This window comes from Malaclemys terrapin, chromosome 16 (assembly GCF_027887155.1).
Source record: "Malaclemys terrapin pileata isolate rMalTer1 chromosome 16, rMalTer1.hap1, whole genome shotgun sequence".
In the NCBI taxonomy this organism is placed as follows: domain Eukaryota; kingdom Metazoa; phylum Chordata; order Testudines; family Emydidae; genus Malaclemys; species Malaclemys terrapin.
In genome coordinates, this window is record NC_071520.1 from 15036172 (window position 1) to 15058479 (window position 22308).

The window sequence follows — 22308 nt, forward strand, 5'->3', positions numbered from 1 at the left end:
GGCTAGATCTAGAGGTTACTGGAACATTTACAGAAATATCTTGGGCCCCTACTAGTTTGGAAGCTATTGCTACAAAAGGTAGCTTGCTCAAAAACAGAGCAACTTTTAAATGACTAATTGTAGTCCTATTTGAGGCCTGTAATCCAGTGGTGACTGCTGTGTTGCTTTGCCCTTTCAGGTCCTGCTCCATCTCCTATTGAAATCAATGGGAATTTTGGCATTGACTTCAAAGGGAGTAAGATCAGGCCTTTAAAAATGTACAAAAATGGTCTCTTTCATTTGTGACATACTGCAAGGGACTATTTTCTGTTTCACATGTTGGTTGATAAAATGCATTTGATTTGAATACTTGATGTATACTGCGTATTTCTTAACCAATGTGACCTTTATATGGAGTAAAATAAATTAGTGTCAGAAGCTGTAGCAAGAGTTAATGGTTACATTATGGGTGCAGAAGCAAATATTTGATTTTCTTGCACAATGCATAAAGATCATGAGTTCTGAGCTGCAGCTACATTTGCTTTTCTGTTTGTCCTCTTTCCCTGGTTACAGGAATTGGTCTTGGCCTCAAAAATAACTTTTAGAACTTTTTTTTTTCCAACTAACGTAGTCTTTGACAGCCTCATTCTTGATTGCCAAAGGTTTCTTTTAGCTTCTTGATTTGATTATATTCTTTAATATGTGTTCCACATTTGTGAAGAATAAGATAACCTTCCCATACTTGCATTTATTCTTTGATGTTTTCTGTGGCAAAGCTTTTTAACACTCAGAAAGTATGTGTGCGCAAAAAACTTCTTGAACAAGGACTGTATATGAAGTAGGAATATTGAAAGGGGGAAAAACTATTTATTGAGTTGAATAATTATTTGAGATCAGTTCTTCACCATGCTATTTCCTATACAATAGGTATTTTTCATTTACTTGAATGTTTAAACAGCTTCATTTATGGTTGGGCACAAAATTCAAAATGACACATATTGAATAAAAGCAAAGCAGGATCAACTACAAATTGCATTTTAAAGACTTCATTAAAGACTTGTAAATCCATAAAGGTACTATTGTTTGTTTTCTCTTATGCTACCAAAGAAAATATGCAAAGGAAAGTTTAATATTGAAAACATTTAGATTTTGTATAACATTAGATATCCTGAATAATACAGTAAACTTGTGAGACTACAATATGAATTCTTTAAAAGGCACAGAGAAAAGGGAACTTTTGAAATGTGAATATATGTGTTGTCAGTGTACTTATCTTGACAATTCATCGAAAAAGTGTAAATTTGTTCCTCCTGTCAAGGGGTAGCATTTTAGAATGGAAGTACGTTGCATCTACGTGGATGATGAGAATAATTACACAGTGTTTATGTTCCTACTATAAAGTCTGAAAAGGTCACCAGTAGTTTATTATTTTTTATCAGGTTTTTCCCACTAAATTTCATTAGATTGAGCCTGAGGTGAGCTTTAGAGCCCCTATTTTCTGGCTAGATGCTTTGTTTATATAAATGTTTTCTGTAAAGAAATGGAGAAAATAAAATGTGATAGAAAATGTAGGACTTCAGGTATTGAGGGTATGGGGGGGAGGGAGATTTTCTCTGTCTACTTCATTTATATAAAATGCCTTTTTGTATATAAGCTGTGTTATGGAGCTTATGCTCCCCACAGGTGTGTGTCTATACACAATAGGCTAAATTTGGTGACAGTTTACAGTGGTATAAATTACCCATTTGGCCTGACTCTGATTTCACACTACTGGAAATCAGGAGTAACTGTATTGAAATCATTGGCGTCATGCCAATGTAGAACTGGTATGAAATCAAAACCAGACCTAATGGTACCTTACTTTTCCTACTGTAAGTGGTTTTTCCTACAATCCCTCTTCTGCCTCATTGGTTTGTAAGTTTCATGTTTTATAAACCTGTTGAATGTGAAATCAGTACAAGTTTCTCTACTTCACTATTTATACCTCCATTTAGATTGCTCCTGGGTTTGGCTGGGACTTCCCTGGGAATTGTGCCAGTTTCCCCTAGGCTGAATTTGGCCTACGGGATATCAGAGGGCAGAATCAGGCTCTGAGGGCAAGATTTTCAAAAACGGGCACCTAACGTTGGGTCCCTAATTCTGTATTTAGGTACCTGAAAAGATAACCCCAGAACTGCAAGGGGTTCAGCAGTTCCTTAGGCCTGCCTGTTTGTAAGTGTCTAAATACAGATTTAAGAAATTAACTTTAGATATCCACTTTTAAAAATCCTGGTCTAAGGTTTTATTTGCTGGTTAAGTTCAATACATTGAATATAACACTGTGTAAGTTATTTAATGAGATTTTAATACAGATATATCTGTGCCTGTCATTAATCTTTATAAATTGCAGTCAAATCATCTACTGCTGTGAATCCATTCGTATATATATTGATATATATATATACACATGAATGGTCTCGTATATATTGCATTTTCCACTGATAAATGGTGAGTCATGTGTAATGACAGTAACCTCTGACTAATGTGATAAGTAAAAACTTCCTTTCAAAAACAGCTATACTAAAATGTAACCATACAACCTGGATATGAGAGCACTCCTCTGTTTTTTAAAACTTGCTGGGGTTGGCGACTCTGCCCATGAACAGTAGGCAGCTGGTGCGATGCTCGTAGATGAGAAACAGAAAGGGGCGGTCAACGACGAAGCGAATCTGAGTGGAAAGGGGCATGAACCCTACCGTTGTCACAGCTGCAGCCTCTGTGCCTTCCTCGTTCACAGTAATCGTGCCTTGGTGATTGAACTGTAAAAAATGGGACAGAAAATGCAGAATCCTTTTGGTTAGACTTTGAAGTCTTAGTATTTTGTCTTTCGGTGAATTGCACTAGAATTAATTTGCTGAAAGAATGGTGAACTTTAATTACAACATCACATCTTTTCTATCCTGCACATGGCTTTCTTGTGTTTTCACTGGTAGTTCCTATATGGCATCAGTCCTCTGGCTTTGGCAAAAACCCTTTCCTGACTGGTCATGACCTAACCCCTCTCAGAGATTTAAAGGCATAACCTTCATGATGTATATAGTCTACCACCACTGGTTCTCAACCAAGGGCACGTTTACCCCTGGGGATACACACAGGTCTTCCAGGGGCTACATCAACTCCTCTAGATATTTGTCTAGTTTTACTACAGGCTACATAAAAAGCACTATTGAAGTCAGTACAAACTAAAATTTCACACAGACTGACTTGTTTATACTGCTCTATATACTATACACTGAAATGTAAGTATAATATTTATATTCCAATTGATTTATTTTATAATTATATGGTAAAAATGAGAAAGTAAGAATTTTTTCAGTAATAGTGTGCTGTGATACATGTATTTTTATGTCTGATTTGTAAGCAAGTAGTTTTTAAGTGAGCTGAAACTTGGGGGTACGCAAGACAAATCAGACTCCTGAAAGGGGTACAATAGTCTGGAAAGATTGAGAGCCACTGGTCTTCCACTATGTATGGAAAAACAGACCCCTTATGTTCCAGGAGAGGCAGGGATATTGTGTTACTTGCTTAGCTAAACTGTGAATTATTGTGCTTTGTTGCCACACTTCAGATGACAGGAATTAATAAGTAGGAAGAATGAGTGTAGAAGGGGAAAAATTACCACATCAATGATGACTTTCTCAGTTGATACTCCAGAATAGTCGCCATTGTTGTCAAACAGTGTTTCTATTCCCATGGATTTCAGATAATCAGTCAGGTCATAGCTCTTCTCCAGCTTAAATTTAGGCAGAACTACCTCTCTTGTTCTAGTAAGAAGCAGAAACATTAAAGGTCTTAGAGAAATATATATCACCTCCCTTAACTATGCATGTCAGTTCCATTCTTATCAAGCAGGCATGACGCTGACATATACAGGAGTCCTGCTCTCTGTTCTCCCAGGCTTAACTTTCTAAAAGGTAGGACCTGGTCTGTCTAAGCAGTTTTTCTAAATCTAAGGTAAAAAAACTATTAATGTAGTACATGCTTATAATACTTAAAAGGTTTAACATCAGTTGTATTTCTACAGTACATAGTCCTGTTCAGATGACATAGGTATTATCAGCTTATGGAACTCCCTGCCACAATAGGTTAGAGGTTTACCAAGTACATACAACAGCGGTATTTGTTTTTTAAAAGAGAATTCATTGTTTATTCATAGATTATAAGGCCAGAAGGAACCATTATGATCATCTAGTCTGACCTTCCACATAACACAAACATAGAGTTTTGCCAAGTTATTCCTGCATCAAGCCCATAACTTCTGGATGACCTAGACTAGCGGTTCTCAAACTGTGGGTTGGGACCCCAAAGTTGGAGGACTGGCTTAGACTTGCTGGGGCCCCAGGCCAAAGCCCGAGCCCCTGCATCTGAGGCCAAAGCCAGAGAGCAGTGGGGCTTGGGCTTTGCCCCCCCTCCCTGGAGCAGCGAGGCTCTGGCAGGCTCAGGCTTCAGTCGCTCCTCTTGGGGTCATGTCATCATTTTTGTTGTCAGAAGAGGGTCATGGTGAAGTTTGAGAACCCCTGAGCTAGACAATATTTTTTAGAAAGACATCCAGTCTTGTTTTAAAGACTTCAAGTGATGTAGAATCCACCACATCTCTAAGTAGGTTGTTCCAATGATTAATTACCCTCACTGTGGAAAAAATGTGCCCCTCTTTTCTACTCTGAACTTGTCCAGTTTCAGCTCTCCACCATTGGATCTCATTTATGCCTTTGTCCACTAGATTGAAGAGTCCTCTGTGATCAGAAATCTCTCCATATAGGTAGCTATAAACTGCAATCAGATCACTTCTTAACCTTCTCTTTAAGCTAAATAGATTGAGTTTCTTGTAGGGCAGGTCATTCTTGTGTCCCTTCCGAACGCTTTCCATTTTGTCAACATCTTTATGAAGTGTCAACACCAAAAATGGACACAATGTTCTGGTAATGGTCGCACTAATGCTTTATATGGTGGTAACACACTGTACAAGCTCTGCTCTACTCTACTGTACATTCCCCTGCTTATACATCTAAGTATCACACTTGCTTTCCTACCCACCACAAAGCACTACGAGTTTATGTTCAGTGGGTTATCTGTTATGACTCCCAAGTCCTTTTCTAGGTCACTGATTTCTAAAATAGTTGCCCCTTCCTATAACTATGACCTATATTGTTGGTTGCTAGATGTATAACCTTGTATGTAACTATATTAAAATGCATATTGTTCAAGTGAACCCAGCTTAGCATGTGATCTAGATAATTCTGTAGAATACACCTGTCGGTATTATTTATCACACACCAATTCTTATGTAATTTGTAAACTCTACCACCTACTATTTTGTTTTCTTCCAGATCATTGATAAAGAGATTGAATAGCATTGGGTCAAGAACAGATCCTTGTGGGATCCCACTGGGAATTCTCCCACTGGATGATTTCCCCCTTACAATTACTCTTTGAGATCTATCATTTCACCAGGTTTTAATCTATTTAATATAGACTGCATTGATTTTGTATAGTGCTAAGTTTTTTAAATCAGAATGTAGTGCAGTACTAAGTTAAATATCTTCCAGAAGTCTATTATGTCAACACTCTTACTTTTGTCAATTTAAACTTATATCATCAGGAAACTATATCAAGCTTGTTTGACAAGATTCATTTTACCTGTTTGTCATGCTCTTTTGCCATTTCTCCACCACCTGAGGGGTCAGTTGCTTCTCCAGTGCTTTCATGCCAGATAGTTTGTTTGGCAGCACAATCAGCATGCTGATGTTCCCCACATATGGCAGCTGGAGCACACCACAGTCTAGCTCATGGTCTGCAGCAGCCAGGAAGTTTCCTTTGGTCTGCATCATAGGAACCTTTATTGTTTCTTTCTCATTTAGTCGGAAGGTCCGTTTGTTTGTCATTTCCACTGGAAACTTGTTTTCCCAAGTTCCTGGTAATATAGCAGAAAACCTCATCCTTATTTCTATATATAATTATAGTTTGTAAATGAAAGATGTTAACATATAATTTTAGTGAGGAAGACTTATTTGCAAATATCATTGCAAAATGTAGCCTGGCTGATGGTTTTAAGTTGTGGCTGGAATAAGAGGGAATTCATTGTGGCATCTTAAAAGTAAAGGGCTAGTTTTCAAAACATGAATACATGTAAAAATGTAAGCACATGATTTGCAAGTGTGTGTAGATGACCAATTAGATGTTTGTCTGACTTTGCTGTACACATTTAAAGGAGTTCTAATGCACAGGCTGGTCTCAAAAATCACTCTAAAATATAAAGTGGAAATCATTTAAAAGATACCTGAGAGAAAACATAATTCTTTGAGTTGTTTGTGCAGATTACAAGCTTTAAAAGATTTGATGTTGATGTTTGCAGATCAGTGTAATTCTGCTCAAAATTAGAATTCATCTTGTATTATACTGTCTCATCAACATTAACTAAATACAGCTAAATTTTAATTTCCATGTGGAACAAAACATTTACATTTTGTATATCAAAGCTTTGACTTCATTAAACTGAACACATTTAAACAAATATGCTTCTTCCTGGACCATCGTGGGGTAGATTACCCAGTTTTTTTTATAGAATTGGAAGGGACCCTGAAAGGTCATCAAGTCCAGCCCCCTGCCTTCACTAGCAGGACCAAGTACTGATTTTTGCCCCAGATCCCTAAGTGGCCCCCTCAAGGTTTGAACTCACAAGCCCCTGGGTTTAGCAGGCCAATGCTTATACCACTGAGCTATCCCTCTGTGAGGTGCTGCTCACTCTTGACTCCAGTGAAGCTGAGGAAGTTCAGCACTGACAGAATCAGACCCAAAGGACCTGATCCAGTTCCTGTTAAAGTCAGAGGAAGTCTTCCTATTGAGGTCCATGGGATTTGGATCAGGGCTGCGTGAAGACACTCTGAGGGTCCCAAGTATGCATTAGTAGTCCAGTGAAGATACTACATTAAAAGAATGTAGTTGATGATCTGCTTCTTTAATGTAATGTATTCATAATGATGGCTCTGGAAGGAATTAGCCTTGTTTCTTTGTAGATGGACAGGCACAGTTAGAATTTTATATATTACATTTATTTTATTTTGGCTGTTGGTATCTCCTTTTAAAATCAGGGGTATTAGATGTAAGTGAGCAAATAAGTGTAGAGCACAACAGTAAGTGCATGGAGGAGCTAATACTGGGGAAGTATTGAGCCAGTAATAGTTAGATTTAAAATAAAAAATCACCTTTTGGGAGGATGAAGTTTTTTTTTCCAGATTGTTTTTTTTTTTAAAGGACGGGGGGATGTCAAAGGGAAGCAGTGTGCTAACCCTAGGACTCATTCTAGCAAAGGCATGATAACTTGCTGACCTAATACGGGATGGTGGGTTCGCTAAAGGACCGGGGTGTGAATGCACAAACTTCAGGATAGGGCTTAAGAAAGAAGTCTCAAAAATAGTCCCAGACTTCTGTTACACCTTTTAAAGGGGTTTAAAAACCAGCTATGTAGCAACTTAGTCAGTTTCCCACTATATAGGCACCCAATGTAAAGAGGGTAGGGTGGGTATGATGAATCCTGTCTGTCTCCACTGACTCCTTGCCCCATTCCTGTCTTTCTCCACTGGCCATTTGCCCCAGTCTCTTCCTCCCTTCCCCCCACCCCATCTAATCTTAGTCTTTCCCACCCATTCCCCACCCCATCTAATCTTAGTCTTTCCCACCCATTCCAAGACCCTCTCCCCAGGTTCTTCATACCATTCTCTTCCCTCTCTGCCCCTCCCCTGCACCAGTCCCAGTATTTTTACATGGCCAAAAAAGCATATTTGCCAAACTTTAACTGTTTGGGCTGAAAGTTATAAGAAACTGAAAACAGTGTCTTATAATGTGATGTTTTTGGGCAGTTTAACTCCAGGCAGCACTACCAGCTCTACCCATAATTAAAAACCTTACAAGAGACCACCTTACAAAACCACCACCACCCACTTGTTCGCCCAAAGTATCCCAATCAAGCGAATGCTGTTCTGCTCTACCTTTTATTAGAAGACCACTTTTGTTAAGCTAATAACTTTTGTCAGGCCCTTGAGTAGACTGAGTACGGATCACACTGTGTATACATTAAGCTCAGAGTCTTTGTCCCTGGCTGATTCTCTGGACTCTGAATACTTTAAACCTCTTTATAAATGCGTTGGACTGAATTCAACCCCGCTGTATCTCCCCTGAAGTCAGTGGAGTTGCACCTGCTTAAGGTAGGACTTAATTTGACCATTTACTTATAACACACACTGCAGTGATTCTTCCTGCAAGAATAATTTTGCATAGAGTCCCTCAGCTGTGACTGTTTTTCTTGAGGTTATGGATTGTATCCATCAATTGCCTCCTTGTATTATATTTGGATTGTAAGCTCCTTGGGGCAGGGACTGCCTTTTTGTTCTGTGTTTGTAGAGTGCCTAACGCAGTGGGGTCATGATCCATTGTAGTAGCAGTAGTAATAATAATAATAATAATAGATACAAATTCTTAATACCCAGTGGGACTATGAAATAAAAACAATTGTTGTGACCTAAGTTGTAGTCTAGGGCAGTGCTTCTCAAAGCTGGTCCGTCGCTTGTTCAGGGAAAGCCCCTGGCGGTCTGGGCTGGTTTGAAAGCCCCTGGCGGTCTGGGCTGGTTTGTTTACCTGCCACATCTGCAGGTTCGGCCGATCGCGGCTCCCACTGGCCGCGGTTTGCCGCTCCAGGCCAATGGGGGCCGTGGGAAGCGGCGGCCAGCACGTCCCTCAGCCTGCGCCGCTTCCCGCAGCTCCCATTGGCCTGGGGGCCGCGATTGGCCGAACTTGCGGACATGGCAGGTAAACAAACTGGCCCAGACCGCCAGGGGCTTTTCCTGAACAAGCGGTGGATTGGCTTTGAGAATCATTGGTCTAGGGTTTTGATTCATTCTTGGTTCCTCAGATTGACGTGTGCTGTGAAACATAAATTAAAATGACTGAAAATTGAAATTTCGATTTTTTTTTTTTTTTTTTTTTTTTTTACCTTTAAAGTAAATACAGTTGAGAATCATCATCAATGTTGTGGGGTTGATGTTCACCAGAGCTTCTTTTATTAATCCTTTGGTCAGTTTCAGGATGCGCTCGTTGGTTTTAGTGATGAAGGCAGGGTCTGAGAAGTCAGATGATTGAGCCTCAGCAAAGTAATAATTTTTCATGTTGTTTCTGAAATCATCCATAATAGAAAATTGCTTCCGAATATAAAGATCATTGACCGATCGCAGCGTGTAACCGAAATTGCGTCTGAAGAGCCGGTGAGTTAGTTTACGGAAGAGGTTGTGAATTGTCATAATCTCATACTTGGAGCTGGCGTTAATGAAATCTCTGAAGCCTAGAACAGAGAGTACCTCCTGGTGTGTTTGTCCCTTCAGCCCTAATGAAATCATAGCCATTGCAGTGGAAATACCAACAGGAGCCATCAGAATGTTATCTGAAGAATTGGCTCTGTCCTTCAGACTCCGATAAAGGTTGAAGCCAAAGTTTGCATTGAGGATGTTGAGACGCTGGATTCTGGTTTTACCAGGGAATAGCTCAAGAATATTTCCTTGCTGAATTTCAGCAACCATATAGGGATATGGAGAAGCATCAATTATGTCACCATAATAATCCTCATCAAATATCTTTTCCAAATCTAGATAGTCTTCCTCTTCATCTTCCTCAGCAATCAAGTCATTGGTTATAGTATTTGCCTTATGGAACCCTGGTGGAAAATTAGGCATATTGTGGGTTTCATTTTCATGGGGCGAACGTGGATTTATAGCTTGATCAATGCTTTCAAAGTGCTTATTAAAGTCTTTGATCCCACAAAATGCAGATGTTATGACGAAAGAGAGAACGAACAAATGAAATAGGAGCTTCATTGTGACAGGTCAGAAGCTGGAAGACACAATATATCATCGTGAGAAACCATATAGTACCTGAGTTTTAAGAGGTTACCCTTTTCTTCAGTAGGTTGTTTAATTTAATGTTGAGTCCTACATTGGATAGTTGGCTGGCTCCTATAATGATTTTTTTGGTGTGTGATAGCCTTTCCATTTTAGTGGTGCCTAGTATAATTAATTCATGCTCATATAATATCTCAAGCCTGGACCTGTCCTGGTCTGAGACCTTCGAGTTAGTTAAACAGCAGTTGATTTCTGTCATTGGAGAAAGTGTCATTGCTTCCAGCTTGTTTTACACACAATTAGCCATCTACTAAAATACCCAGGTCTCTTGTATATTATAAAACTTTAAGCTGTAAGAGTATGTGTACTTTAAAAAAAATTAAAAAGGCTGAAGTCTGATGGACAAAAGTTTCCAAATGCTTGGATTTAGTAGGAAATCATTAGTTTAGAGCACATCAGAGATGCAAAGAAAACATGACAGACAAATGCTTTATATTTGTAAAACATACTTTAAACGTAACCCAAATGCAATTTTTATGGGCAGTTTCTTTGAAAGGATGGAATTGAATGAGGCTGGAATAAAGGAGATTTATGGATATAGCACAATCCCACAGGACATATGCACTTTATTTATGAGATTAGTATAATTGGGACATGCGTGCGACTTTGCCATATTGAGGTGCTTGGTTCCTTAATTGTATAGGTTTTCTGTTCCAATCCACTTCATCATTTACCTTTTTTTTGCCTAGATTTTTGAGGGAATTGTTTGGTTTTAATTTTTGGTTTTCTGAGCATTGTACCTATTATTTATTTGATTTTTGTGTAGGATTATACAATATATGGTACTCCTTTTCCAAAGGTGGGATCTCTATATAATTAAAACTAGAGCAGCAATAGCTTTTGTAATTATTAGAAATGCCAGTGTTTTTCTTAGAAAGAAGGGTTTAGGATCAAATTAAAATGAAAGTAGCCTCAGTTACTTCCTCAGGGAAAGTGCTTTGGTAGAACCTGTTTTTCTTATGGAAGATTGTTCCTCGGTTATATGCATGCAACTCCTGTTGATCCCACTGAGTAGCATGAATGTCTCAGAGGGTAGAATTTGGACTTATGGCTTTAAAATCAAGAGCTGGGCTTACATACATATTGTGTAAGAGACTAGAGACCTGGCTTGCCAAGAAGCTGGGTACCCACAGCTCCCAGAAACAGTCCCTAGATATTTAATTGATCATATTGATTGTCTTGGTTAGTGACCTAAAATACATGCAAAAACTGTAATTGGCTGCTGTGATATCAACTAAGGATGGAATGGAAGGATTTGATAATATGCCGTTCTATGACGGTAAGGGGTGAAAGCAGTTTGAAATAGTGGCATTCAATGGTACTATCCTACATTGCAGGTTCTAAACATTTACCTTTAGCTAAAATAAATCCTATCTGGAACAAGAGAAATAATTAATTTTAACAAAATCTGAGGTAATTTGTGTAGCCACGGGAAACTGGTTTAGAAATCCTGAATTTGACTTTCAAAGACCCTTATTTAAAACAGACAAAATGTTTAAAAAACAAAACAAGGAGTGGAGGAAAAAAAACCTTGGAAGAAGTTTTCTAAGAAGAGAATGTAAAGCTGTTCTTAAACAATGAAATAGAGAACCAAGAGGGAGATGGAAAGAGAAATATTTAAACATTTTTGTAGCATCCAGGTAATGTATCAGTCTCTCCTTTTCCCATCTGTTGATGTACATAAAGAATGAAAATGAATTATCTTCGCATTGGGAACCTTAAAACCATTTGAGATGAATATTCTAGATTGAAACCGAACATTATTTAATCCTTAAGGACTTGTAACAGAACAGTACTAAAATCTGTGCTAAATAGTAAGTGAAATATTGTAGTCTTAATAGCTCACCTTTTTTATTATCATTATTTTTAAAGTGACTGACTGCTACATTTTTGTTCCATACGGTTAGAGGTTAAGGTACTTCTCTGGCAAACCACTTCTGTGCAATAATCACTAATGAAAGACAATGCTGTCTGTGATTCCTAGTTTTATATTCTCACCTTTTCCATAGAATAATGTATTGTTTACCCTCATTTTATTGTGGGCAAAGCATTCTCCCCCGCTATTGGAATATATTTTTCTTTAAGATTTTAAATCCAGTTCAAACGATAGTAATGTTCCTTACCTCCAAGCCACTGTGTAGAGAGGAATACGTTGAATAGCTAGAATAAAGTGAATTGCTGGGTTTAAATCTGAACTTTGATGCTAGTAAATTGTATATCTCCCAAAGTAAACAGGCTCTAAATCAAACACTGCTAAATTTGCCTTGTCAGCCAAAACCCCTCTACTTGCTTAGTAGTCTCTGCCAAGTGATTTGTTGCTTCTTCCGTGGATGTTTTGTTGAGGTTTTTATGATTTTGTGGAGTGCCTACTTTCTTTTGCTCTGTGTCTGTGGGCTTGCAGGATGTGAAAGATTTTCCTCAAAAATTGCGTGCAAGAATGTGTATACTTTTGGATGATGTAACTCGCTAGCTCTTTCTGTAGCTGTGCGCTGTATATATACATATGACACACACAAAACAAAGTTAAAATAACATGATTAAGGTTTCAAAGTCAGTCACTCAAAAGTGACTGCTGTTCATTACACTGGTCATAATTGTTTCACAGTGACTTTCTTCTCTCTGTTTGTTGTATATACCTGTTGGTCTTGTCTCTTCTTAGATTGTAAGTTCCCTGAGGCAGGGACTGTTTTTTTGGGACTGTGGGAATGTGTGTGGATGTGTGTAGTGCTTGAGCCCTGATTGGGTCGTCTAGGTACTACTACAAAACAAATAATAATAAACAATTCTAGTAATACTTTGATAGATGAATAGAAATCGCTGCTTGTTCGAGTTCATCAGCAATAAAGTAAGTTGAACAGCATTGTCCTCACCTTACAGATTGCAGGAGGTGGTGATCAGAATCTGCATTTAATCCTCAAGCCACATGTTCTGCAATGCTAAATTATCTTTTGTCTTATAGTTAGTCTATAGCTCTACAGTATTTCATCTGTAGCAGAAAGTAAGATACTGTTTAATCAGCTTTGAAAACTATTATTGCTAAGGCGGTGCAACACAATTAAATGACTATTCTTACAATATGAGTAATTTTAACAGTAACTACATGATTTTTATTAATATATTGAAACAGATGGAGAAACTAAATTCTGAAATGCTAGAACAACATCAGAATATAAGGCTATATTGACTGATTCTTAACAAGTGATTAAATATTGAAATCCCCTAATTATTTTCTCCTTTTCATGTTAGCTCACCAGACGTTTGCCACCCATCAAGGAGGCCAAACCCAGGTTACAGAAGCTCTTCCGTGACTTTTGGCTGTATTCGGTGCTTATGGGATTTGCTGTGGAGGGATCAGGTAGTAAAACTTCCAGTGGGAAAAGATGCATTGATGTTCCGGTAGACTTAGGTTTATCTAGTTTGCAAATCAGCTGTTTAGCAGAGATTGTGGAGATCTAGAAGGACTAGGGGTAACTGGGAATGGACCACAAGGCAGGTGTCTTACCTCTGATGACAGACTGCATTGTGTCCAAAGTGCTGTACTTTGCTGTGGACTAGACTACAGAAGTGTACAATTTATTATTGTTTACATCCTCAGTTCACAAGTGGCATGGCTAGTTGGACTCTGTGAAAATATAAGTGTGTGATGGCTGTGAACTAGCATGGAAGGGTCAGGGATGAGACACAGGCAAATTAGAAACTGCTTATTCATTGAGAGGTTTCACCTGCAGCCATCTGAACAGGTCTATTACGTGCTTGGAAAGTGGGCCATTAGTTTGAATGTACATACCTGAATGTGTGAAAAGATGGTTTAAAGAGGTAGCACAAAACTTGGTGATACTTATTTTCGCAGTTTGAATCTTAATATAGGTTGGCGATAACCAACTGAGGATCAGTAGAAAAATCACTAAACTAATTTTAGGTTTCTATAGTAGCCAGATCAGTTGACACAATATAATGGAAGTATATTAGGATGTTTCTCCTAGACATGGTTTGTCTTTCTCTCCCCTTCCTGCCCCTCCAAATTTCTACTACAGGTCTTTGGCCAGAAGAATGGTATGAAGGGGTATGTGAGATAGCCACTAAGTCTCCACTACTTACATTTCCCAGCAAAGAACCTCTTCGATCTGTCCTTCAGTACAACTCTGCCATGAAAAATGATACAGTGACTTCTGTAAGAAACAGTTTCTTCCATTATGCTCCTTCAGACTTTTAATAATATATTGGATAGTAACAAGTAGATGCTGCTTAGAACAGCAATATAATGTTTTCACTGACTCCCTTCATTAAATAACAGCAGCTTTCCAAATGCACTGCTGCATCCTGTAAGCTGTGCATGACTTAACAGAACAAAAAGCAAGAGTATTAAGTAGTACAAGTGTGTTTTTGTTAGCGGCAACAATCCTCTATTGGCTAACTACAGAAATCAGGCCTTTGTGGGAAGGGAAACCTAATGATGTTTTTGTGTTTTCTCCTTGTGTGTCTGGCAGATGAAATCTGCAGAACAGTGATGGGATGAATTTGGTTTTGGAATAAAATGTCGTTCTGTAGTTCTCTTTATTAAAGTGGCTCCTAGCTGAGCCTTCATCTTTTGCCATTGCCTATGGCTTGGTATTTGTCCACTTTTCTCTCCCTATCTTTTCATGATAGACTGTAACAGAAAAATGTGTGTTATTGTTTACAACAGGAGTTGGCAACCTTTCAGAAGTGGTGTGCCAAGTCTTCATTTATTCGTGGTAATTTAAGGTTTCACGTGCCAGTCACACATTTTACATTTACAGGGGCCGGCGGATGGAACCCCAGACTGGCAGCGGGCTGAGCGGACTGGCGGCTGGAACCCCAGACCGACAGCGGGCTGAGCGGCTCAGCCCACTGCCGGTCTGCGGTTCCAGCTGCCAGTCCCGGCCACCGGCCCCGCTGCAGGCCCGGGATTCCGTCCATCCAGGCCGGCAGCAGGCTGAGCGGGGCCGGCGGCAGGGACCCAGGTTTACAATGTAAGATGAAAAAAGTCAAGGATGAATGACAAGTGTAAAACTGAGAGCCAAATTCTTTGCTAGTATAACTTCATTCGGTACTCCAGCAGACAGTTTGTCCCTCACTTTTAATGAACTGTGTTGAGCTGTATTTCTTGAGCTTGACCTCTTCTGAGTAAGAGCATTGATGTTTCCTGATGCCGCACTAATGCATCATATGCACTATTCCAGTACTTCACTGTGTGTCACCAATAAGTGTTATGTGCCTTTTTATCTCTTCTTTACTTGGATGCAAATGACAGTGTGAAGGTTTTTTCTTTTTAAAGGCATGGTATAATCAGTGTGTAACCTAAATTAAACCTTTTCAGAATGCAAATAAAGATATTGCCACCACGTTGGCTATCTCTTCTTATTCTGAAGTTGCTTACGTTTAGGCTGAACTGAATGAGTTACGGAGCACCATCATAAATCTCTTGGATCCTCCTCCAGAAGTGTCTGCTCTGATCAATAAGCTGGACTTTGCCATGTCTACCTATCTACTGTCTGTTTACCGTCTAGAGTACATGAGGTATATATTTATTATTACAGGTTGGTTTTGTAATCTTTGGTTTCTGGCATTTCATGAACCCTTCAGCCAGACTTGGACAACATAGGGTGAAATTCTGATTCTGTTTGAGTCAATGGGAATTTTGTCATTGACCTCAGTGGGGCCAGGATTTCACCCATGGAGTGAAATCTTCATCTCTGCCCAGGCCCCTTTATGGCAGGCAAAAGGGCTGCTGTGACATAAAGTGATCCCAAAAGCCCCAAACTCCTGGTGCAGGCACAATGAAGACAGCCATAATGCTGCTTTTCGAGGAACCTCTTCTAAGTTTAAAACATCCTCAACTCTCTCGCCCCTGGACTACGAGTCCTGTGCTAAACCTCTTGGAGGCATAGCACAGAATCTCATCCATGATGCTTCATAGTTATCATGGTTATGGAATCAGTAGATGCAATATACAATTGTTGCTTTTGACTGGTGCATTTCGGCATTGCAAATAAAAATACACAGGAATGGACACTGGCAAGTCAGTACATTAAATTGATACAAAATTCCTAATGACTGCTATCAAAGAATGTCTGTGGGTGAGAGCTGAAGAGGGCTCTTACTGGAGAAGATGGGAACAACTGCTAAGCTGTATGCCTGTTTGGCATTAAACAATAAGGACAAATATTTTTATTCACAAAAGCCTTTCAAACATATTGTAAGTACAGTCTTTTAAATACTGGTAGGCATTGCCATATTGAGCAAATGCAGCATGTAAAGAAGAGTGGGGTCTCTGTAGAAATACACCAGAAACAACCCACTAAATTGGTGAACTTTGTGCAAGTTTTTCCACTTCTAACAGCAATGCGAATTTTTTGCCTAGTAGCAAAATATGTTTTCCCTAAACCTTTAACTGAAAACAGACCCAAAGGCTCAGGTGTTAAATCTTCCTGTATTTTAGTTTCTTGATGTGTGGGTATGTACTATAGCAATGTTTCTTAAACTGGGGTCCCCAAGGGTATCCCAGGGTGTCTGTGGCCCCTGCTGATTGACTCCTCCCCCTCCCTCCCTCAATTCCTCCCCCTTCCTCCCAGTACCTCCTGAACACTAAAAATTTGGCGGCTCAGCAGGGCTAAGGCAGGCATCCTAATTGCCCTGGCTCCGCACCGCTCCCGGAAGCCGCTGACATCCCTGCAGCCATGGGTGGGGGCAGGGGATCTCCACGTGCTGCCCCACCCTGAGCTCCGACTCCATGGCTCCCATTGGCTGGGGACACCCCACACCCCAACCCTCTGCCTCAGCCCAGAGCCCACACCAAATTCCCTCCTCCACCCAAACTCCCTCTCAGAGCCCACACTCAAACTCCCTCTAGAGCCTGCATCCCCTCCCACACCCAAACTCCCTGCCCAAGCGTGGTGAAAGTGAGTGAGGGTGTGGGAGAGCGAGCAATGGAGGGAGGGGGAATGGAGTGAGCAGGGATGGGGCCTCAGAGAAAGGGCGGGGATGGAGTGGGGACTCGGCGAAGGGAGCAGGGCAAGGGCTGAGCAGGGAGGCTTGGGGGTCCCTGACAAATTTTAAATCAAAATGGGGGTCCTTGGGTTGCTAAAGTTTGAGAATCGCTGCACTGTAGGGATGAGGCATGGTTTCCATGTTTAGTTTTGTGTGAATGTGTTAAATTATTATCCTCCTAGGGTATTGCGTTCAACAGACCAAGATCGCTTCCAAGTGATGTTTTGCTATTTTGAGGATAAAGCTATTCAAAAAGACAAATCTGGTAAGATTACCTAGGCTATATGCTACCTGAGAAAGTAGCCTTTGTCTGGCTAGTATCTTTTAGAACAAAATTAATGGAATTAGGTCAATTTTAAGAACCTGCATTATCATTCAGTTGCCAGTATAGACAAAGCCTTAGAGAATTGCAAGTCACCTTTATGTTTAGAGTAGTTTGGTCATTATTAAGTTTTTACTTGAGTCAGTGCAGTATGTGCGTACCCAGGGAGATAAGTCCTGATAAATATAGCCGTATCTAGTAGGTATACTCAGTGTTTCAGTCAAATTTCCTACAAATTGTGTGGGATATTTTTTATTTGCTTAAAGTTTATGCTAGCAGCTGATACTAGCTGAAAACCATGAGGGGAAGAGGACTAAATCAGACAGGACAGTCTTCTCCATGAAAATTTCACTGATGAAACAGCATTATGGTCACTTGGCACTATATGCATAAAGAGGTTTGATTGCAGTTTATGGAACTACTCTCTGGTTCTCAACATGTTTTGGATAGCCCATTGGCTCAAAACCATTGCCAAAGATTTGTATTCAGAGTGAGGTTTTGCGCAACTCCTGCCCAAGTGCTTTTTTCTGAAACTCCTGAAGTTGATACTTGGTCCCATCAACACTTTGTTGTTGGATTATTAATAGCTCTAATTTAGTCTGCAAATGTGATTGGAATTACGCTTCCTCCCCATTCCCCACTGAGAAATGTACCTGTTTATCTCTTGTCATTTCATCTGGATTATATAGAACTGCAGCAAGTGTAAGGTAGTAAAGATGTAGGAAGGGTCCCTTGAGTATAAATACCCCCTATTAAAATACAGTATAACCTGTAGAAACCACTCTTACCAATTCGCTAAACTATTCATGTTTTAATTTGAGATATTCTATTGATAAACAAAGTGACTATTCTGCAGAGCTATGGCATATAAGAGCCGGAGGATACTACTAAATGCTACTTTCAACTGGTGGTGGCTTATTTTCAACTTAAAAAAAAAAATTGTTCTTGCTGGAATGGACACTATTTAAAATAAGTGGTTCTCCACTTGTGAGGTAACTCCCTTCTCTCCATGTGTCAGTATATAATGCCTGCATCTGTAATTTTCACTCCATGCATCTGAAGAAGTGGTTTTTTACCCACGAAAGCTTATGCCCAAATAAATCTGTTAGTCTTTAAGGTGCCATCGGACTCCTTGTTGTTTTTGTGAAATCAGACTAATACGGCTGCCTCCTGATACTATTTAGAATTGTAAAGCAGCTTGATTCAGTGTTGGCTGAGTACAAATAAACATGTTTAACTGTTAATGGTGCAGTATCCAAGGAAAATTTAATTCTTATAACAAAGCACAACGTTTTTCTTGATTCTTCTCCAGGTATGATGCAGTGTGTGATAGCTGTTGCAGATAAGGTGTTTGAAGCTTTCCTTACAATGATGGCTGATAAAGTAAGCTATGTGGGAAGGAGAACTACAGTGTAAAGTGTGTGTGTGTGTGTGTGTGTGTGTGTGTGTGTGTGTTCATTTTGTGAAAGTCTTTTTAAAAACACAAAAGTGTCATGCTTCTCTTTGGAATATCTAGGCTAAAACTAAAGGGAATGAAGAGGAGCTGGAGAGACATGCTCACTTTCTACTAGTGAATTTTAACCACATTCACAAGAGGATCAGGAGGGTTGCAGACAAATACTTATCTGGTCTTGTAGATAAGTGAGTATAGACATCCCTGCTATATTACCTTTTTCACACGGATTACTTGGTTATCAAGAAGAAGAATGCAATTGAATAGGGCATTCATTTAGATTTCGTGACTGCCAGTTCTTGTTGAACAGTCATTTTGTATGTAGCAAAGATGAAAATTTCTGATGATTAAAAGAAGGCCTATAGGACTACTAAAATGTTATCCTGGTTCTGAAATCCTTGCTTAGTTACTATTGCAATCCTCTTTCTAGTATCCACACAAGATGATCACATCACAGAATTTTAAATAAATGCAAAAATATACTCTGCTTTATCATGCTGTGTGCAATTCTACAAAGCCGTCAGTGCCCTCTGCTGGCCAGTAGTTTATAGTGCATTTAGTATGTGTGGTGACAGAAAATACCGAAAATCAAGAACAAAACAAAATGTAGGTTAAAATGGTAATCTGCTCTTTAGTTCCCTTTCCTTTCCTCCTTGGCACACTTGGGTGATACGGAGCTGAAGTAGTCTAGCCTGATGTTATTGCCTTGACTTTCAATGGGAGATGTGTACCCGATTGCCTCTGTGCCCTTGGAAATCTCCCCTCTTAGAGTCTGCCTTCAAAAAGAGCTTTTGACAACTCCAATCTGTTGTGAGCCATGATCAGCTTAATCCCTTATGTTTGGTATAGGTTTACACATAGCTACATTGCTCTTTGTGTATATTCTGCGCCTTTTGGTGAAGGCATAATTTTTTTCACCTCTGTCTATTCAGTGTGAACTTGTTTTATTTTAGGTTCCCTCATTTACTGTGGAGTGGAACTGTTCTGAAGACCATGTTAGATATCCTCCAGACTCTGTCACTCTCTCTTAGTGCGGTGAGTACTTTTTAATTAACCCTTTTATTGCTGATAGAAAGTGCATATATATTGACCGAAGTTTTCATAACAGTGGAACAGAGATACCAGATAATACTGAAGGTGCATGTTTGCAAAACATATCTTATACATCATTCAGCAATGAAGTGGCTAAGTGGTGTAGTGTTCCCCCTTTTTTTTTTTTCTTTGAGTTAAATTATTCATTTCACAGTGATAACGATTTTGCCTGAAGATCTGCTTATTTGGAGTTTTAAGTTGCTCGATAATATCCAAGAAAAGACACCTTTCATAATAACTTACATTTCTGAAATCACCTTAAATCCAAAGATCATAAATTGTTACAAACATTATTAATCAGTTAAAACTCAGAATTCCTGTGTGAGGTGAGAAGTGTGCAGTCTTGTTTGATTATTTTAATTTAGGATTAATCCATTATTGTATGTAAAGTGTTTTGAAGAAGGAAAAGTGCTATAGAAGTACTATTTTGTTTATTTTCTAATGTTTCTTTTTAAACCATAACATAGTTTATAGTTATGATCATGTTGAAAACAAAACCAAAATGCAAGAGTCTGATATGTGGGATGGATAGTGTCATTAGCAAACTGACTTAACAAAGCAAAAAGTGTAGCCTGTAGTGAACAAGTCAATCAGACCTGGGTGAATTGCTTTTTATTGAGACTTTAACATACTTTATTTTAGGACATTCACAAGGACCAACCATACTATGACATTCCAGACACCCCATATAGAATCACTGTCCCTGATACGTATGAATCCAGAGAGGTAAGTGGTGTCTCTTGATTTGGTGGCAAAAAGTAGTTTAATTGATTTGTCTCAGTCAGCCACTCTGAACAGTCTTGTTTTGAAGGTGCCTTCTAAGGTAAGGCTTGTGTGCTGTAATTTAGCTACCAGACATTTGAAGTTCATTCTGAATTTCCCTATTTCAGAATTGCACCTTACCAAAGCGTAACAGTTCTCTGCCTCCCAGAACACACTTTGTAAATAGCCTTCAATATCCTAATGTCATTAAAAGTCTCTTCAGCTGTCTCTTGCTGGTGCCCTTAATGTTGCTTACTATGCCAGTAAGCATAATGCTGTTTGTGAATTATTGGCTGGCTGACTCGTGTATCAATGCACTTTTCCTAGAGTATAGTGAAGGACTTTGCTGCACGCTGCGGGATGATTCTTCAAGAAGCAATGAAATGGGCTCCTTCTGTCACAAAGTCCCACCTTCAGGTAACTAACTTGAATTTGTGAAGAAATAATTTATGATCCTCAGCAAAGTACAAAGTTCACATCCCTTGAAATAACAGTATAATTCGACTAAATGCATTTATACTTATTTTGTATCTTTTTGGCTATTCTGATTCCTATTCCTCGTCCACCCCCCAATAATGGAAGCATCACTAAAATCAGTATCCTTTTAATTTTGTTTTTGAAGGTATCTTCAAACAATATCTTTGCTAAGTTATTCAAATTAATGTTGAGTACTTCAACCATTCTGTTCACCTTTGATTCTATGTTAAGAATGCAGAATGTTGTGGAGGTTTAATTACTCTCTGATTCGGTGTTATGAGAGTGATAAATTCTGACTAACGTGCATAAAAATTCATGCATTTTAAAATTCTCAGCAGGTGATCAGAACACAAGATCTTTGCTGCTTTGCTATTAGAGAGAAGGTTTTCTCAGACTTTTAATTCTCTTTCAAATACAGTAGAACCATGCTAACTTACAAGACTATGGTAAACTACTGAATTTTGTGACTGTTAGCAAGTAAGGACTTTATCCTGCTGCTAATACCTTTTGCTGAGCCCAGCAGAATGTGTTTGCACAAACACGAATCAGAGAATGTGTCACGAAATGTACTTTAATTTATTTACTCAATTACAGCTTCGTTTTAATTATTTATCATTTGTAAGGTACCAGTAAATGTGCTGTTGTATATTTGATAAAATCAAAAAGAAGTCGTGGTAGTATGGGAGCAGAATAACATGTCTGTGAACCCTGTGCTGGGAGGTGGGGGTTAAGCTTTAGTGCAGGTTAGAGTTTCTAGAGTATCCTGCTTTCTGTTACCTCTCTTTCCCCCCTCAGCACTGATGTGGCAGTTTCTGGAGAGGCTCAAGAATAGTCTATAGTACTTCAGATCTACCTGTGACATTTGTATTCCCTCCTGTAAAAGAAGAGTGAACACTAGTTTTTCAGTCTTTATTTCTAGCAGATCAAGACAGTTAGTGTTTCCACCTCACTTCATCTTACATGGAGTCTAAAATGCCTCTTTTTGTAGAACATTTGTGCTTGGTTTTCAAAATCATGATCTTTGCTTCAAACTTTAGATCCCTATTAGGTTTGCTTTATCCCCTGTACAAAAGAAAGAAAAGTCCCTTTTTATTTTAGGCTTCTAGGATGAGATTTTTCAAAAGGTCTAATGTCTTGGGAACGAAAGTCCTGCTTTCCTAGTGCTGAGGGAGCAATATTTGGAAAGGAAAACAAGGACTAAACCTAACTAAATAGATTGTCAGATGTGTGTA

The 22308-nt window shown here is 39.1% G+C and overlaps 2 protein-coding genes across 3 annotated transcripts in view; one reads left to right on the forward strand and one right to left on the reverse strand.

Annotated features, from left to right (window-relative positions):
* PI4KA (phosphatidylinositol 4-kinase alpha) overlaps positions 1 to 22308 on the forward strand; it is a 95923-nt gene that overhangs the window by 44837 nt on the left and 28778 nt on the right. For both annotated transcript variants that reach the window (XM_054006108.1, XM_054006110.1), the window contains exons 20-28: positions 13209 to 13317; positions 13997 to 14133; positions 15367 to 15500; positions 17153 to 17235; positions 18605 to 18675; positions 18809 to 18933; positions 19699 to 19780; positions 20480 to 20563; positions 20927 to 21016. In XM_054006108.1, the coding sequence (XP_053862083.1) occupies positions 13209 to 13317; positions 13997 to 14133; positions 15367 to 15500; positions 17153 to 17235; positions 18605 to 18675; positions 18809 to 18933; positions 19699 to 19780; positions 20480 to 20563; positions 20927 to 21016 (915 nt within the window). The remainder of the gene's footprint in view (positions 1 to 13208; positions 13318 to 13996; positions 14134 to 15366; positions 15501 to 17152; positions 17236 to 18604; positions 18676 to 18808; positions 18934 to 19698; positions 19781 to 20479; positions 20564 to 20926; positions 21017 to 22308) is intronic.
* Positions 827 to 12173, reverse strand: SERPIND1 (serpin family D member 1). The gene is made up of 5 exons (XM_054006111.1): positions 12086 to 12173; positions 9005 to 9894; positions 5656 to 5929; positions 3638 to 3782; positions 827 to 2777 (listed from the first exon to the last, which is right to left on the reverse strand). The coding sequence occupies exons 2-5, from the start codon at positions 9876 to 9878 to the stop codon at positions 2586 to 2588; spliced, it is 1485 nt and encodes a 494-aa protein (XP_053862086.1). The 5' UTR covers positions 9879 to 9894; positions 12086 to 12173; the 3' UTR covers positions 827 to 2585.

What these genes read in the sequence shown, in the direction of transcription:
- SERPIND1 (XM_054006111.1), bottom strand. Translation starts at nt 9,878, where the DNA reads ATGAAGCTCCTATTTCATTTGTTCGTTCTCTCTTTCGTCATAACATCT. An exon ending in CAAAAGAGCATGACAAACAG is followed by an intron (nt 3,783 to 5,655) that starts GTAAAATGAATC and finishes GCTTCTTACTAG; the next exon opens with AACAAGAGAGGTAGTTCTGC. An exon ending in AGAAAGTCATCATTGATGTG is followed by an intron (nt 2,778 to 3,637) that starts GTAATTTTTCCC and finishes CATTTTTTACAG; the next exon opens with TTCAATCACCAAGGCACGAT.